Source organism: Phoca vitulina, unplaced genomic scaffold, assembly GCF_004348235.1.
Source record: "Phoca vitulina isolate PV1807 unplaced genomic scaffold, GSC_HSeal_1.0 scaffold31, whole genome shotgun sequence".
Taxonomy (NCBI): domain Eukaryota; kingdom Metazoa; phylum Chordata; class Mammalia; order Carnivora; family Phocidae; genus Phoca; species Phoca vitulina.
The window spans coordinates 14,246,887-14,265,794 of NW_022589734.1; the positions used below are offsets into that span (position 1 = coordinate 14,246,887).

At 40.8% G+C, this 18,908-nt stretch overlaps 1 protein-coding gene across 1 annotated transcript; it reads left to right on the forward strand.

The window, feature by feature from the left end:
- The first annotated feature begins 1,365 nt into the window (after positions 1–1,365).
- On the forward strand, positions 1,366–15,610 carry RNF182 (ring finger protein 182). The gene is made up of 2 exons (XM_032424976.1): positions 1,366–1,589; positions 14,184–15,610. The coding sequence occupies exon 2, from the start codon at positions 14,394–14,396 to the stop codon at positions 15,135–15,137; it is 744 nt and encodes a 247-aa protein (XP_032280867.1). The 5' UTR covers positions 1,366–1,589; positions 14,184–14,393; the 3' UTR covers positions 15,138–15,610.
- Positions 15,611–18,908: the final 3,298 nt, after the last annotated feature.

Genomic DNA, 18,908 nt, shown 5'->3' on the forward strand with positions numbered 1-18,908 from the left:
GAAATGAGAAGAGAGGGTTTCAGGAGGAAAGGGGTGGTCTTTGGGTAGAAAGCGCTTGAGAGGTGAAATAAGATGAGGGCAGAAAAGGATCCTTATAATCAGCTTCTGCTTTCAGAAATCTCATCTTATTTGTCCTTGCATCCCCAGCATCTGGCATCTAGCCTGACACAAAATAGGCATGAGGAGAATACTTGTTGAATGATTAAATGAAGGAGATAGTGACAAAAGAGAGCTAGATCATGAGTCTATCAAGAATTAAATCCAACTGTTGCTCTTTTGAGTGAGTTTCCATAGCAGTGGATACAACTTTTCTATCAATTACTAATACACTGATAAAAATATATCAAAAGTCTTTCATTTTCAAAATGGTTTCCGGAGTATAACTGTATTGTTTTTTGACAAGTAGATATATTACTTCTGTCTTCCTAAAGAAAGGTAGTTACAGAGACGATGGACTCTGAAAAACAAACTGAGGGTTCTAGAGGGGAGGGGGGTGGGAGGATGGGTTAGCCTGGTGATGGGTATTGAGGAGGGCACGTTCTGCATGGAGCACTGGGTGTTATGCACAAACAATGAATCATGGAACACTATATCTAAAACTAAAGATGTAATGTATGGGGATTAACATAACAATAAAAAATTAAAAAGAGATAAAGAAAGGTAGTTACATTGGTTTGGAAGAAGAGGGAATATTTGCATGTGTGTGTGTGTGTGTGTGTAATATTAGTTTCATTTGCGGGAATTGGCATCACAATAATTAAGCTACTTCCACCTAAGTTTGAAATTGTAGAAATGGTACAAAGCACCTGTGTTAGTTTCTTTAGATATTTTATTCTTTCTTGATATGGTTAGAGAGTTTTATTAAGCCTTGGCCAATGGAAATTATGGAGGAAGGCATTAATAGCAAAGAGATCTGTTTAATGGGAAAGGATGCAGTCACTTTTAATAATGTAATTTGCAGCCTGTATTCCTAATAACCCTTGATCTTCTTAAATCATATCTTTGCCCCTTCCAAGTAAAGAGGAAGGTACAAAGCAAACAATCTAAACTTATAAGACTTCTTCATTACCTGCTAATGCCTCATATAGATAGAATAAATAAGAAAAATGTAATGAAATTTCTTTTTTAATTCATCAGGTAGTGGAGGATATTATGAATTGCAAAATTGCAGAAGATTATGCTTTACTTGCAGGGCGCTCTATCTAGAGACAGAAAACCTGTGTATCTTTTGGTACTGCATTCAATGTGGAGTCTTATATGTACGACCAGTTTAGAAGGCTGCAGTACTTTAAAAATATCAATGGATACATTATTTCTAAATTTCTTATAGCACCCATATAGTGCTTATTTTTGCAAAACATTTATGCCTGTATGATTTCATTGAATCCTCACGACAGCCTTGTGAGGCAGCGTTCTTGATCTCCTTAGCTCAAAATCATATAACCGGTCAATATCAGAGCCAGCCCGCAAATATAGGTCTCCTGATTCCAGATCCCTATGTGTTTCCATTTCAGACTGCCTGAAAGTGATGGGCATGCTCCTGTATGTCCAGGGCCCTGAGGTTGCAGATGTGGATAACTATGCATTGGGTGAGGAGTACCTATTTTCCCCCCTTGTTGCTGGACATTCATTGGTTTAAAACCCTAGCGTCATAAGATTGTACGCATCAAAAAATGCATCATTAATCTCTCCATATGTATAAATAGTAGCTTCTTATCCAGAATTAATTGCCTGGAATTCTAGATCATTAATTTGGCTGTATTCTAATAGATTATGATTCCCTATCAAATTAAATTGCTTGGTCTTGGAGGAGGGGTAAAATAAGAGTTTTAGTCTTTGAGGGAAGTTTCTGGAATTCTCAGTATGCCGCTAAACAACCATTAAGGGTTATTGGTGTTGCAGGTTAAATTCATTTAGAGTCAGCTGTTGATCCTTTAAGAATGAGTGCTTGCCATCTGTTGAGCCTATCCTTTTAGGGTTTTCTAAGTTATAGCCTTTTATTAGAACAAAAAAGATTGTTTTTAATGAAAAGGCATAATAGCAAAAACCTGAACTCTGAGACTATTATGCTATAATAAGAAAGTTCAAATATTGCTAATGTTTCCCAAGGGAGAACTATAACTGGGGCTGAGACCAACATTTTGGTGATTCGTAATTATTAATGATAATGAGAGTTTTTCAAACTTGAACTGGAAGCCAAGTTACAAATCTCTAGGTGAAAAAACTGGACTTTTTTTTTAAAGATTTTTTTTATTTGAGAGAGAGAGAGCACAAGTGGGGGAGTGGTAGAGGGAGAGGGAGAAGCGGGCTCTCCACTGAGCAGGGAGCCCCATGTGGGGCTCAATCCCAGAACCCCGGGATCATGATCTGAGCCAAAGGCAGTCACTTAACTGAGCCACCCAGATGCCCCAAAACTGGACTTTCTTAAAGGTAGATGCCACATGTATGGTTTCAGCTTAATTTGAGATTCAAGTACCACAGACACTAAGATTTGGTTTTTGTGAATGAGAGGTTTGGCATCAGCGAGATGGCAAGGGTGTTATTTGTCAATAGCTGAGCTTAAAAACCCATGTTTTTGGGGTACCTGGGTGGCTCAGTCGGTTAAGTGTCCAACTCCTGATTTTGGCTCAGGTCATGATCTCAGGGTCCTGGGATTGAGACCCATGTCAGGCTCTGCGCTCATCGGGGAGTCTGCTTGTTTCCCTCTCTCGGTCTCTCTCTCTCAAGTAAATAAATATATATACATATTTTTTTAAAAGATTTTATTTATTTATTTGACAGAGACACAGCGAGAGAGGGAACACAAGCGGGGGGGTGGGAGAGAGAGAAGCAGGCTTCCCATGGAGCAGGGAGCCCGATGTGGGTCTCGATCCCAGGACCCTGGGATCATGACCTGAGCTGAAGGCAGACGCTTAATGACTGAGCCACCCAGGTGCCCCTAAGTAAATATATTTTTTAAAAAACTCCACAACCAATGTTCTCCCTTGATCATTCACAAAGAAGAATGGTGTTCTAGTGCCCAGATCTTTCCTGTATGTTGGGGGATAGAATTATTAGTCAAAGAATTTAGGCTGTCATAAAAAGCAATGCTCATGAAATGACAATGTTTGAAGAGCGAGGCTCCTTTTGCAAAAGAAGAAATTAAAGGCAGAAGCAAATCGTTAGCACCGACTCTAAAAACAGAAACCATAGATCATGGAAATGATGATACCTTAGTTTGTATGAGTTTTTGTTTGTTTGTTTGTTTGTTTATTAGAGAGCCCTTTAAAATACCTTGACTCATCATGGAGAAAGCAATGTTAATAATGTTTATTTTCCAGGATGGGAGGAGGATCCAGGAAATGAGTTGAAACCTGGCAGTTGTTGCTGTTTCATAAGGGGAGAAAATATAAGCTGTCCTGTTGGTGCCAAATTAAAATGGTTGATGGACTCTGGGAGCATGATTCAGGCTAAATGAAATGTATGAGAAAGACTTTGAAGAACCTAAACTCACCCTGAGACATAGAAAATTAACTCGTACAGACAGTAGAGTGATACACAGGATAGAGCCCTGGATAGGCCAAAAATAAGATCACAGTGACAGCTTGTTTTTTGAGCTTCCTTTATCTTGACTTATGGAATCTTGGAGAAAACGGTTACCTTCTATGGGCCTTTACACATCTATTAAATGAGGATTATAATTGCCCTTCACTGTTGGGAAGGTTATGCAATATTTCTAAAATTTTTGAGCTTCTTATAGAGATTCTTTTAATTAACAGAAACTATGTGCTTGCTTCCACAGCACATATACTAATTACCAGAAACTATGGTAATAAAAGTTATAAAAGTTTATATATAGAAAAAATACAAGAACTATATTTTGACCAAGAATTTTCTAACACAAACAAAAATTGCCAGAGCTGCAGGGTTAGGCAGCTTCAGAGTACGTAAGAAAGTAAATCTTCAAGGTAGGAGTGATTGCCATGATAAATGAGGAAAATAATTTCTTCGGACAGAGATTAGTTTTGAATTAGGTCAGAAAGGGATAGTTTCGCATGACATGTTGGTTATCTATTATTGTAAAGCAAACCACTTCAAAACATGGTGGCTTAATATAACAGCCATTTTACTTATGATTCTGTGGATCAATATATTCTACTGGGTTCAGTAGGGATGATTCTTCGGCTGATCCGTCTTGGGGTCAGTCATTCACGTGGCTATAATCCCTGGCAGTTCAACAGAGGCTGGTTGCTCGATGATGGTCTCATTCACATGACTGATGTTGGTGTTGGTGCTGGCTTTTGTCTGGGCTTCTCATCTTCAGGGAGACTAGCCTGGGCTTCTTCACATGGCCAGTGTCCCAAGAAGGCAAGAGCAGAAGCCACAAGGCACCCTGAGGTCAGGGTTCAGAACTCTCACAAAGTCACTCAACTTTGTTAGTCAAAGGAAGTCAAAAGGCCAACCTAGATTTCAGGGGTAGGGAAGCAGATTCCTCCACCTATTGATGGGATGAAGGAAAAGTCACATTGCAAAGGGCTATGGAGAATTATTACAACCCTATTTGTGTGCAATCTACTATATGTGATAGGGGAAGGGCAAAGGATAGTTAAGTAAAATGGTCTACTAATAAATTTAAAATTGAAATGAAAGTGTTATATCACTAAAAGTTGGGGAAGAAGACCCAAAATAGCCTAAGACCCAAACAGAAAAGACCACAAATAGTGTTAAGTTTTTAAAAGTATATATGAATATCTGAAATAGAAAAATATGAATAATTCTTATCTAGTGGCTTTTTGATATAACTTGTATGTGCTAATACAAGTCTCTGAAATAAAAAGTAGAACTTGAGAGGTATTATTTTGGCAAGATAACCAAAGAAAAAGTAAAAGGATTCTGATACTCTTGGTGTCAAGTTTATGTGTTCTTGGGGTAAGACAATTTGCTATAGAAGAAAGAAAACGAAAGAATATGCAGAAGGATGAAGTTTTTTAAAAACTGAATTTCAAAAATCGTTGTGAACTTAGAGATAAATATCAGATAAATATCAGTATCTTTACATAGTAGTCACCGAACATTATGAGGACTGCCATGTTTTCCCCCAATTAAGCTTTTATCACAAATTCCCACATTTCCCAACTGGATAAGTATTTGAAAAAGAAATCCAGGAATTATAGTTGGTTGAGGATTCTGGGGAGATAGCAAGGTAAAATGGCTCACTATCCTGCCATTCTCAATTCTCCTTTGCCTCTCCTGACCCAGACCATTCCTGGAGCCAGCTGAGCACTCAGTGCAGTGAAGCCTTGAGCTGCGTGGAAGTTGAGGGTGACAGGGAACAGGTGGGGGCTTTCTTCCTGGACTGGGCTGGGCTGGCAATAAAGACGGGCATCTGATGAGTCCTGGGGGAGGATCAGAATGCATGGGATACGATATAGAGCTTGAACTACAGAGGGTGAGGGATTGAAAATCTCACTCCATTGTATCTCTCTGTGTGTGCTTGTGTGTGTGTGTGTGTGTGTGTGTGTGTGTCCCATAAGAGACCGAGGAGAAAACGAACACTTGGGCTGAGTCCTCCTGTTTGGGAGGCTGGGAGAGTCTGAGGAGACTCTGGAGCATAAAGTCCTCCCTCCTGGTGTCTTGGCATGGCCCTGGTGCCTGCCTACTGTCATACTGCCACAGGAGGAGTTGCTGTTCAGGAATAGAGACCACCGTGCTCCCACTCCTTATAGAAGTGCAGCCACATGGGTCCTCCAACAATCAGACCTGAGCCCCAGTGATAGGACAAAGAGAAGTAATGGCGCCAGGAATGGCACCACCGCCAAAGAGAAGACAGTCTATGAGAACGGAGAGAACACGTGGTTAACGCCGTAGAGCAGCAGCTGGAGACAGATGACAACCTGACAAAAAATAGTAAGAGCACATAAGGAGATTTAAATGCAGTACAAAAAGACTTCCTCGAGATGAAATGCGTAATTTTTCAATCAAATGGTTCAGTAAATGAATTAAAGGAGGTGATGATCATTCCCGAGACTTGAATTAGTAGCCTGGTCAGGCAAGTGGAAGAATCTGAAAGCACAGAACAAAAATATAAAAGGATGGAAATCACAAGAGAAAAGGGGTCTAGGAAATAGAACATGTGAGTTAACAGGAAAGCCAGAAGGAGGAAAAGAAACGGATGGAGGAAAGGCAGTAATTAAATAAATATAAGAAACAAATTTTCTGAGCTTAAAAATCAGGACTTGAGTCTATAAATTCAAGTGACTCATTAAGTTCCAGCCAAGATTTATAAAAAAAAAAAAATCTCTGTAGATACTAGGAAAATGCTTGTACTCTTATGAATAAAAAGCAAAATCTTGGAAGCTTCCAGGCAAAGAGAACAAATTACCTACCGTTTTTTAAATTTATTTTTTAAAAATTATTTATTTATTTGAGAGATAGAGTGAGCGAGTGAGAGACAGAGAGAGCGCACATGAGCAGGGGCAGAGGGAGAGGGACAAGCAGGCTCCCTTGCTGAGCAAGGAGCCCGATGCGGGGCTCGATCCCAGGACCCTGGGATCGTGACCTGAGCCGAAGGCAGAAGCTTAACCGACTGAGCCACTTAGGTGCCCCCAAATTACCTACCATTAAGAAGTATCAGACCAGTCCCTGATTTCTCATGGATGACATAGTGTGCTAGAGATGGTAGAGTAACTTCTGTAGACCATGGAGACAGAAAGTCAGCAGCCTGAAAGCCACATACACACCCAAGCTGCCATTTCCCTGTCAGGGTAAAAGAAATTTGCTGCTTTGTTAGAATCAGAGATGCCATCACCTAATTTTTAACCAAAATGAAAATGAACTGAATTTTCCCAATGAAACATTTGATACTGTTAGACTGAGTTAATAAGCAAAACCCAGTTACCTGGTGTTTATAAAAAAACACTTGAAACAAAGTGGTAGAAAGCCAACATAAAAGGATGGACAAAGATCCCAGGCAAAGACAGAGAGTCAGAAGAACTAGCAATATGAGGGTTTTACAGGTAGTATTAAAGTTAAAGGCATAAGCAGGATAAGGAAAGATATTACATAATACTTTTTAAAAGGCATAGTTTATGAGGGAGGTAAATAAACCTCTATATATAGAATAACATAGCCACTAAATCTATAAAGCAAAAGTATTAGAAATGCAAATAATAGTTATGGTGAGACACTTTAATAAACATCTCTTGCTTGTCTCAACCTGTATTAACCTTGTATAGAACCCTGAGATGGAGAAATTGAATAAATAAAAATGGATTCAATGGATATGTGACACTTTAGATCCCTTCAGTAGAGAATATTCGTTTTCTGGATCACTTACAAAACGTGATCATATATTTGACCACAAGGATGACCTTAGCAAATTCAAAGGAAAAGGGATTTTTATAGATCCTGTTCTCTGATCAAAATCCAGTAATATTCGAAATAAATAACAGGAGGTAGTAAAAAGAACCTTTACTATTTGGAAACTTAAAAACATTCTTTTCAACCCTAGCATCAAAGGAGAAAACAAAAGTCAATTTACAAGATATCTAGAAATCAATCAAAGGAGCACAATTTATTGCAAAAGCTGTGGAATACAGTGAAAGCTGTAGCTAGTGGAAATTTTACAGGCTTTAGATGTTTTCATTATTTAAGAATAAAGACAAAGTGTACTCTTATTATGAAGTGAGAAAAAAGAATGACAAAACTAACATAAATTAGACAGAGGGAATAATAAAGATAAAAGCCAAAGTTAATAAAACAAAAAATAATGTAAAGGACAAATACATACAGTAGTTCCTTGAAAAAACAAAATAGATAGAAAGATTTATGTGTTTGATTAGGAAATAAAGAGTAAAAAATTTGCGAGACCAGAAACGAGAATAAACATGTAATCAGAGAGGCAGGAACGAATCAAAAAAGACAGCAGAGATAACTGTATTCAACGCTATGGCAACGAACTTGAAAAACCAGAAGAAATGGGTTATTTCCTTGCCAAAGATAAATGTCCAAATTTGGAAGAAAATAAAATTAAGATTGTATCTTATACCGTATATAAAGCTGAAAACAAGTTAAAAATAAAGCAAGACAAACTTTGTAAGAAAATAACCACACATATAATATTAGAAGCAGTATTAAGATTGGAGACCTAGAAGCTACAAGAGAAAGGATAAACATATGACTGTCCAAAGAGTAAGATATTCTGCATTTCGAAAGATATTAAGCAAAGCCAGTAAATGGTAAAATTTGAGGAAGTGTTTGCAATACGGAGGACAGAGTTTAATATGTCTCGTGACAACGTTTACGAACTGACCAGAAAAGCCCAGCAATCCAATAGAAAAATAAGCAAATAAGAAGGTGTAGTTAAGAGAGGAGCAAACACAGAAGGCCGATATGTGAGAAGGTACTCCAACCCAAATCATGGTCTGTCACCCTTCAGATGGGCAAAAATTTATAGTCCACTAACATCCATTGCTGTTGGGGGATAAGAGTCCTCCTGTTACTAGTGGTCGAAGTCTGTGTTATATTCCTGTTGGAGAGCAGTCTGGCGACATAGGTCAGAGGTAGTATCTGTTTGACTCAAGAATTCCACTCCTTGGGGCGCCTGGGTGGCTCAGTCGTTAAGCGTCTCCTTCGGCTCAGGTCATGATCCCAGGGTCCTGGGATCGAGCCCCTCATCGGGCTCCCTGCTCAGCGGGAAGCCTGCTTCTCCCTCTCCCACTTCCCCTGCTTGTGTTCCCTCTCTCACTATCTCTCTCTGTCAAATAAATAAATAAAGTCTTTAAAAAAAAAAAAAAGAATTCCACTCCTTATCTCTTAATAAATAAAAACACCCTTATGTAAGGGTGTCACAAGGTTGTGCTCCTCCGTAATGTTTGTGTTAGGGAGAAATGGGGATAAATGAATGTTTGCCAGGAGAGGAATTGTTGGCTGTATTACAATATATCCAAATGGTGAGATATGCGTTCATTAAAAAAGGAATTTAAGGCTCTTATTAGTTGAATTGAGAGCTTTCCATGAGCCATTATTGTATGGGAAAGGCAAGATGCAGAAAACTGGGTATTACATAGTAGTCAGAAAACAATGGAAAAATTGTGCTTCTATGCATCTGTATAATTACATGTACATGGATAAATATGTGTACATGGAAATATATATGGAAAAAACATACCAGGTAGTTACTAAGTGTTACTGGGGGAAGAGGGAGGCATAGAGGCTGGTATGGGTGGAGGGAGTATGGAGGAGACATTAACCGAATAAACATACACACACGCTACTAATAAATAATGACATTTATGATGATGTTTGCATATTTATTAAATTTGAATATGTGTATGTGCATGTACACACACAAATGAAATTTTTAAAGTACATTATTCAATTTTATTATTTATAATTTCTGTACTAGTAAGAGGAACCTAGCTAAAAACATAAATTCTCAAATCAAAGACAACACGGTAACTGTGTCCAGGGCTCTTTGTGTTTTAAGTAAGTAGCAGAAATCCAACTTAAAAAAAAAAAAAGAAAAAGAAATCCAACCAAAAAATTATCATAAGCAAAAAAGGGAATTTATTGGCTCCTGGGAGCCTTCACACAGGCCCAGGGCAGTGATCATCAGGTATCTGTCTATATCTCTGCTTTCTGCTTTCCTGTATTTCTCTCTTTATTTTTGGCTTGATTCTCTCTTATTCTCCCTCTTGATGGCATGACAGTTCCTTGAAACATGTTTTTCTGGGCTGTGCTCCCTCCCTTGGCCCCTGGCATGTTCCTCCTTCCCCTGGCTTCACATAACAAAGTCCTTGGGAAGAGCATTGACTTCAGTCTGAGTCACTTGCCCACCCTGACTAGTCCCCGTGAGCAGGAATGATGGAGTCCTGTGATGACTCAGGCCTGGGTCACAGACTCACACCTTTGGAGAGACGGGAGGTACAGCGGGTGGTAGGGAGTGCAAGCACAATCACAGGGCTTGAGTGAGTGGGGAACACTTCCCCAGAGACGTGGTGGCACAAGGGGGAGCAGTTCAGTCTAAAGAAGAAAAAGATACCAGGTAGACAAAAACAACAGGTGTCCACTGGAGGGCTTTGCTTCAAATATAAGCCAAGTTTGCGTCTTTAATATGAAAGGAATTAAGTAGTGGAGGAAGTGGATTTGAGTCAAGCAGTAAGTACCCTACGTTTAGGGCAGGGAAAGTAAACATTTGTCCGATATCCCCAAGATTTATAATAGATAATTATTTATGTGTAGAGTCTTACCCCAGATGTTTCACAAAAGGATCAGTGCCTGTTAAGTGATGAATAAGGAATATCAACTTCATATATTTGAACATGTATTTTTCCAGGAAAAGAAAACCTTTTGTATTTTCCCCAGCTTTATTGAAATGTAATTGACTCATAACACTGTGTAAGTTTAAGGTGTACAACATGATTTGCTGTCTGAATGTATTGTAAAATGTTTACCACAATGACGTTAGTTAACACATCCATCATCATCTCAAGTAATCACACGTATTTATTTTTGAGGCAATTTCAGTGTGCCAGATTCTTTCCCCTGTGCCTGCTGAGACAGACTTTTAGGAGTTGCTCTCATCAAGGAATGCGTGCACCAGATGCGCTCATCTTAGAGATTCCATCCATTTTAATATTGACTTACAGTAGTGCCTGGATATTTACGTGATTAATAAGTGACATTTCTATTTTGTAAAAAAAAATAATAATAATAATGGAATTACAGACCATAGAGGAAAAGATGATAAGTTGATCCAAAATACCTACTGACAAAAATTCGGGCTATAAAAAATACCTAAAATATTTAGCCAGAGATTTCTTTTCCCTCCCCTTCCCTCCCCTTCTTTTATTTTTTACTGTCATATATAACACTTTAAAAGAATGTTTTACTGTGGTAGATAACACAGAAAAATGTATCGCCCAATGGTGTATCACAAACCCAACCCTCCTGAGTACCGTCCAGGTCAGGCCGCAGGGCGCTGTCAGCCTGTCAGCTGGTGCCCTCCCCACACTGCTTGCTCCACCCCCTCAAAGTCCTCAGCGATCCCAACTTTTATGTTACTAACTTCCTGGCTTTTCGTCTTAGTTTCACCACCAAAACTCGCATCTGCACAGCTTAGATTTGCCTGGTTTTTGAGCTTTCCAGAAGTGGAATCATTGACTATGTGCTCTTTTGGGTCTTGCTTCATTGACTCCACATTACAGTTGTTGTCCCCAGCTTTTGTCAGGAGTGAAGGCAGGGTGGGAACACACAGCTTTTTGATAACTCTGACTCAACGGCAACCCTATGAAGTTACAGATTTTAGGTTATTAATCGAATCCTTTGAGGGACCCTAAGCGTCACAATGAGACAGATGAAGTATTTATTTTTTAAGAACTCTTGCAGTTGGTACCCTGCCTTCCTGAGAGGAACGATCACCATGCTGTTTCATGGCATTCCAGGAAGAAACACTTGTGCTGGCTGCACTTCTAGGGCTGCACCAGAGCTCAAGGCTGTCAGTCAGTCCTGCCCGGAAGTGCCTCTCTCACAGGCAGGACTTGAAGTATTTCAAGCTGGTGGGGTGGGTTTGCTGGCTTAGTCTTAGAATTAAAGTAGGTGTCTTTTTTTTCTTTTAAGATTTATTTATTTATTGGAGAGAGAGGGAGAGCATACATGCGAGTGCGTGCACATGGGGGGAGGGACAGAGGGAAAGAATCTCGAGCAGACTCCCCGCTGAGCGTGCAGCTCAACTTAGGGCTCAATCCCACAACCCCAAGGTCACGACCTGAGCCGAAGACAAGCAGTGGATGCCTAACCGACTGAGCCGCCCAGGCGCCCCTACACATAAGCCTTTTGTTGGTGTTTCTAGATGCATATTCTAGCTTTCAATGCTTCTGATATAATTTTGCTTATTTATCTTCACTGAATATTTTACTGTCTCTTTTCCGGATGTCTTTATGTATATGTTTACGTACTGTCTTTTCCTTTTTTACACACCTTCACATACACCAGTCCTTTTGATGGTAGTAGAGGCAATCGCTGCTGTGAATTCTGCCCTTACCATCAGTTTCAGTATGCCTGGATTTGAGAAGGCATTAAGACTGAGTGGGAGGGTAGAGAGAGAAAAGAACAGAATATTCCGTTTGGATGGGTCTTCGGTCTGCGCGTGGTGACCAGGAGGCCTGATGCGTGGGAGCTGTCCAGGAAGTGGATCTGCAGTAACCTGCCCAGGGCCCGGGTCCGTTCGGTGAGAGTGAAGACTGGGAATGGTGGCAGGGATAGAACACCTTCTTGGTCCGTGACTCCCCTCCTGGAGATAGATGTTCATCCAAAGGAGAATAAGGAGCCAGCTTTGTAGGATTGTGGGCAAGATACAGTCACATTTTGTGACCATATGGGCGCATGTTTCATGAACAGGATCAGGAATGAAGAAAACATTCAGGGCACGTGGAAGGAAAAGGCACAGAAGAGTGGATGTCTGTGTCTGTGTATACTTTCTGTGTGTGTGTAAGAGTGGATATACAGAAATTGACCTTATGATAGCAGTTCTGAAATACATGCATTCATATATAATAAACTCTATTTTTTTAAGATTTTATTTATTTATTTGACACAGAGACACAAGTAGGCAGAGTGGCAGGCAGAGGGTGAGGGAGAAGCAGACTCTCTGCTCAGCAGGGAGCCCGATGCGGGGCTCGATCCCAGGACCCCGGGATCATGACCTGAACCGAAGGCAGATGCTTAACAACTGAGCCACCCAGGCGCCCCAGTAAACTCTATTTTAAAAAACCCTATCTGGGGGCACCTGGGTGGCTTAGTTGTTAAGCATCTGCCTGTGGCTCAGGTCATGACCCCGGGGTCCTGGGATTGAGCCCTGCATCGGGCTCCCTGCTCAATGGGGAGTCTGCTTTTCTCTCTCCCTCTCCCTGCCGCTCCCCCTGCTTGTGCTTGCTCTCTCTCTCTGTCAAATAAATAAATAAATAAAACTTCAAAAAATAAAATAAAGTAAACCCTATCTATATGTTTTTGTTGGCACTAGAGATTCTATTTATTGATTAACTTCCTTTTCCCACCAGGAATGTCTTGCAACTGTTATCCATTATGCATTCTTGTATTATATGAAGTCAATTAAAAAATTAGCAGAAGTCACAAAAAGGAAGGTAATATGTATTCACGAGCCAACTATTCATAATTTCATGTATTTCAAGTTGAGCCACCCACCGCCTCTTCCCTGTTACGCAGGACAACCCACGGCAAAGTTGATCCCAGCGTAGTTTTGCTCTACTTCTCAGAACTGCCGAGACAACCTTCTACTACAGTGCTTGGGGGATGTGCTCAGAAATTCAAATACATTTTGATATTTTCCCAAGCAAAACATAATTTAAGACAAATCTTTTACCAAAAAGTCACATACATCAAAGCCAAATAGAGATGATGTGGAGATATCCCATACTGCTGCCCCCTTCATTAGTACTAATAATTGGGGGCTGACCATGCCCATGGAATCAACCCTCAGCCTTTGGTCCAAAGCCAGTGACAGCACCTGAGGACCAACAGTGAGCACTGTTGACTGTATTATGCTTTCCGTTCACTACAGAGAGAGAGTTTACAGGAAATGAAGTAGGCAAGTAGGTGAACATTGAGTGCTTCTTCCTGATAGCCGCGCATGCGCGATTCTTTGTGCTTGGAGATGTGACTGTGCATGTGTTGTGTGTGTTTAGTTCTCTTTTTTGAGAGTTAGACTTGGCTGTCAGGTGTCATTTGCTTCATTCTTCCTTAAGTGAATTTATCCTTAAGATTTCCTTCTTTTGTATATTCCTAAGTACTGTTGAGGGCATTTAGATAACTGGTATTTATACTGTTGATAATCTGAATTAATCAGTCTATATTGAATGGAATTTGATTGCAAATGTATCTGTTTCTGATACGTGACCCATTTTATTTTCAGAGAGGCCAGAATTTGTTACTAGTCTTAGAGAGAAAATCTCTATATTTTGTCATAGTCATGGTGCTCTAGAATGTGTTTACACCAGTAGGAATCTTAATTCCTCCTTTACTATCGTGTTTGTGGATTGAGAAAGCTAAGCATGGAGACAACACTTTCCTGTCCCGGGGCTCTAACCTTTAAACCTATTGCTTCTAACGACTGGAGCTCAGAAAATTCCATGAAGCACATTTCAGTGAACTGTTCACTACATTAGAATCTGTTTTTTCCTTTGCAGACCCTTCATGTGGCCTTTTAAAATATGTGTTTGAGACAGAGTGAATGTAGAAGCTGAAAATGCCTGGAAGATTTCTGGTTTCTGTCACTACCTGTCCTGCCTTTTTGCATCACCGCCTGATTTGGATGATGTGATATTCAGAGAGACGCCTTAATTGAAGTCATTCTTCAGCGAGTCGCCTCTGGCGGGAGGTCGTAGACTTGATTCAAGATGGCCAGTCAGCCGCCAGACGACACAGCAGAGGCTCAGGTCTCTGACGAGCTCGAGTGTAAGATCTGTTATAATCGGTACAATCTGAAGCAGAGGAAACCCAAAGTGCTGGAGTGTTGTCACAGGGTTTGTGCCAAATGCCTCTACAAGATCATCGACTTTGGGGACTCCCCGCAAGGCGTCATTGTCTGTCCTTTCTGTAGGTTTGAGACCTGCCTGCCAGATGATGAAGTTAGTAGCCTGCCCGATGACAACAACATCCTGGTAAACTTGACTTGTGGAGGCAAAGGCAAGAAGTGCCTGCCCGAAAACCCTACCGAGCTGCTGCTGACCCCCAAGAGGCTGGCGTCTCTCGTCAGTCCTTCTCACACTTCCTCCAACTGCCTGGTCATAACCATCATGGAGGTGCAGAGGGAGAGCTCCCCGTCTCTGAGCTCCACTCCCGTGGTGGAATTTTATAGGCCTGCGAGTTTCGACTCTGTTACCACCGTGTCACACAACTGGACTGTGTGGAACTGTACATCTCTACTCTTCCAGACGTCTATCCGGGTGTTGGTTTGGCTGCTAGGTTTGCTCTACTTCAGCTCCTTACCCTTAGGGATCTACTTACTGGTGTCTAAGAAAGTCACCCTTGGGGTCGTCTTTGTCAGCCTCGTCCCTTCGAGCCTTGTTATTCTCATGGTGTATGGGTTTTGCCAGTGCGTTTGTCACGAATTTCTAGACTGTATGGCACCTTCTTCTTAATTAATATGCAGACTAAGAAATTTGACACACATTGCCATCCTTGAAGTTAGGTAATTTATCATTTATTTATTTTATATTCTCCATGACTAGTGTCCATGACATTAACAAAGCCATTGGCCAAATGTTTGTGGTCTGTTTTTCATCAAAATTTTGACTCAATTGGTTTTCCTGTGTGCTGGACATAAAAAAATGTTCCTTTCTACTTAGGTGTTAGCAAAGATGCAAAAATGTATAAGCTAAGCCTTCACAGAGCTCTTCTTGTGAGTCTGCCCACAGAAAGGGTGGGATTTCACTTAACCCTGCTGGACAGGCACCAGGGGAGAGGTGTGTTAGGCTGTAGTAGGGGTCTTTGTGGCAGGTTACGGATGAACTGGTTCCTCTAATCCTCGATAATCTATGATGGAGGTTGGACACAAGAGGAAAGCTGTTCCAAGACACATCTACTTGAAAAATGTGACCTGTCTCTGCCCTGCTCCCCCTCCCACATCCCCCTCCCACATCTCCCTCCCACACACCTCCTGCACCCCCTTCCTGCACCCCCTCATACCCCCCTTCTGCACCCTCCTCCCGCATCCCCCTCCCGCACCCCCTTCCCGCACCACCTTCCCACACCCCCTTCCCACGCCACGGTCCTCCACCCCCCTTCCACATACCTCCCACACCCCCTCCAGCACCCCCTCACACCCCTGTCCTGCACCCCCCTCCCCGCACCCCTTCCCAACTGCTCCCGGACCCCCCTCATGCCCCTGTCCTCCACCCCCCTCCCACAGCCCCCTCCCTCACCCCTCACACCCCCATCCTCCACCCCCTCCCTCATCCCCCTCCCACACCCCCTCACACCCCCATTCTGCACCCCCCTCCCCGAACCCCTTCCCACACTGCTCCCACACCCCCTCCCACACCCCGTTGTTGGCTGTGCCCTGAATCCTCTTCAGGTGTTCTCTTGCAAGTTAAGGCCACTGTCTGTGGTCTGGGGCTCCAGTGAGGTGCTTCTTCCTTCTGACATGCTCCTTTGCCAAGAGGAAATTCGGCCTCGTGCCCTTGTGTGGTTTTAATTAAATACCTGTTTTGCCACATTTCTAAAGAGAATTAAACATACTGCGGAATTTGCATCAAAGCAAACTTCATGACAGAATATGGCTACTTGTCTTTGAGCCCCTTTCCTCCATATTTATTTTCTTCTCTCCTCCCTCTTCTCTGAAATTCTCATAGAGCAGTTACAGTTCATGGAAATCTTCATTTGAGTCTTGCCCTCAAACAGTTGAGTTGAGTTTTGTTAACCACCTTGTTCAACAAGTCCCACCCCTTATCCTGGATGAGGTTCTACTTCAATTAGTTAGAGGCATATGAGGATTTCCACGACCCCCTCCCCCATTGTATTTCAAATTCTACTAGGGACTTATTTAACTTAATCCTATAACAGTTTGGGGTAAATTGTGGCAGTGGAAACCCAGAAATAATTATTGAGATGTTCTAGCTCACAGATTGAAGTGCTGAGAACCCAAGTATTCTTGCTGTACTGTGCTGGATTGTACCAGAACATAATGGTTCAGGCTTCTGTGCAAAATGGGGTTGCACTTGGCCAAAGCGATGGGCAGGGAACACACAGAGCCGCCGCGCTGCTTGAGAGGACCTTTAAGGGCAGTCAAATGGAGGTGACAGAGCTCAACTTGACATGTTGCTCTTCCTCTTGTTTTAAACTCCATTTTAGCATGGAGTCACGTTCTTGCATAATTTATTTCAAATAAAAGCCTAAGCTGTGTGACTTGAGTTAATGAACTCCTTTTCACGACGTAGGAGAAGTTGAATGTATATATTTATGAGAAGAAATTGTTTAGCAGATTTTAGGTTTGAGGGAATAGAATGTCCACAGAAACTGGGTCAAAAAAAAAAAAAAAGAAAAAAAAGCTTTTCAGTTCTTAAAACCCATTACTGACAATTAACATTAAAATATTTATTATCATTAGAAAAGGGCATTACTAAGATGACTTCGACCTGTTTGTGATGAAACATTTATTGTGTGACACAGTTGCAGTGGACCAGTCCGATTTCTTTATTCAGGAAGAATTGACACTTATTTTTAGAATGGTAGTTTGATTTTAATCTTCTAACTCGTGACTTTGAGAATATGTACGCCCAAGGTGAGTATGATGGGAAACCACACTGGGGTGTGGTCCAATGAATTGAAGCCCCAAGTTATAACTAAATACATTTATAATTTCATAAAATCTAGGTTAGATAGCATTGTGAATACAGTTTCCAAAAATCCATTTGTACTTAGAGTAAATACAATGTTTAGGAGGTGTTTTGTGGTTTGGATTTATATATTTATAAGGTTTTTAAAAAATGTTCATTTTGTCTGACATGTAACATCAAATAAATTGGTGAGTTATATGATGAGATTTCTAGAAAGCTCTGGATGTGGGTACTGTGTATTTTGCTTATTTGTATAATGTCTGCAGTGCTAAATTTGTGTTTCTTTGTATATTGTGATAGTCTTTTTTTTTTTTAGTTGCCAGTAAATTAATTTGGTTTTAAAGAGTTTTAAATGTAAAGCAAAAAAAAACTCTTTACGCTGTTGAATGAAAACAGGACACTGCTTCAATATTTTATTCACTGTGATAATATTTTGTTTGTCCATTAAATTATTGTTTTGACACCAGAAGTTTGATTTCTCTGACTCATGGTTGAGATTCAGTTATTACTTTGGATTTCTGTTAATGTTAGATAATTGCAAACATGAACTTTTCAGAAACTCTGGTGAAGCTAGTGCCTTTAGCAGACACATGAAGATTTCAGAACTTTCTGACAAAGTTGATCTAACTGGTCCCGCCTCTGAAAGGCCTTACACTTAAAAACAAGACCAAACCAAACCAAAAACAAAACGGGAGGGAATTTGGGAAGATGAAACAAAACCATTGTCTTTATCTTTATAAATAAAGTTTTTGGTTTTAATTTGTTTGATTTATTTTCCAGAATCTGCCTAGGTATTCAGCAAAAACGGTGTCCATTTTAGCTGGGGACTCACTAGCCTTCTGTGATCTGGGCAAATTTTTATAATTACCCGATCTTTAAATATGACCATTGTTAGGCAAAGTAGACATCACTTGGGAGTATGTAACGGTTACATGTTTATGATAATTAGTGAGTTTGCACCACATGTTAATCAAGGGTAATGGTTTACACTCACTTCTGAAATCTTTGCATAAATGAGCAAGGGATGTGGTTAAGGAAAGGCATTACCTGCACTAGTCATAACTTCGATGAGTCATGATTACCCGCTGAGAGAGACACAAGTGATGAGCATGTGCCTAGTTGTAAACAGACACCCTGACTTTGAAGAAATGTTCTAATATGTCATCCCGGTAGATGCAGATGCCAAAGGAAATCCTGTATTGATAGGGAAAGTGATACCACAGTATAAGGACCACCTCTGTGAGTCCTAGAGTACAGAAGGTGTGAAAAAGAGTTAACCTGAATGGAATGAGGGCGAACCACAGTTCTCTGTGTTTCTACATTTTTTGAGACTTGTTCTTTTTTTCACTCTTCTTGGCAAAAAGCAAATACCTGCCTTAACTCCGTAGAAACACCACAGAAACACCACATATTATTCCGGAGCTTTCCTTAAAACCAGTGGAAGGCTTGGTTACAGGTAAGATCTCTGAAAAAGTTTCACCATTGGCCCTTGAAACTTGAGTCGTGTGTATTTTCCACATCTCTGCCCATTAGATGTTTACTTCTCAGCCTCTTAACAATTTATGAATTTTTACT

Coding starts and splice junctions, on each gene's coding strand:
- RNF182 (XM_032424976.1), top strand. CDS start 14,394: ATGGCCAGTCAGCCGCCAGACGACACAGCAGAGGCTCAGGTCTCTGAC.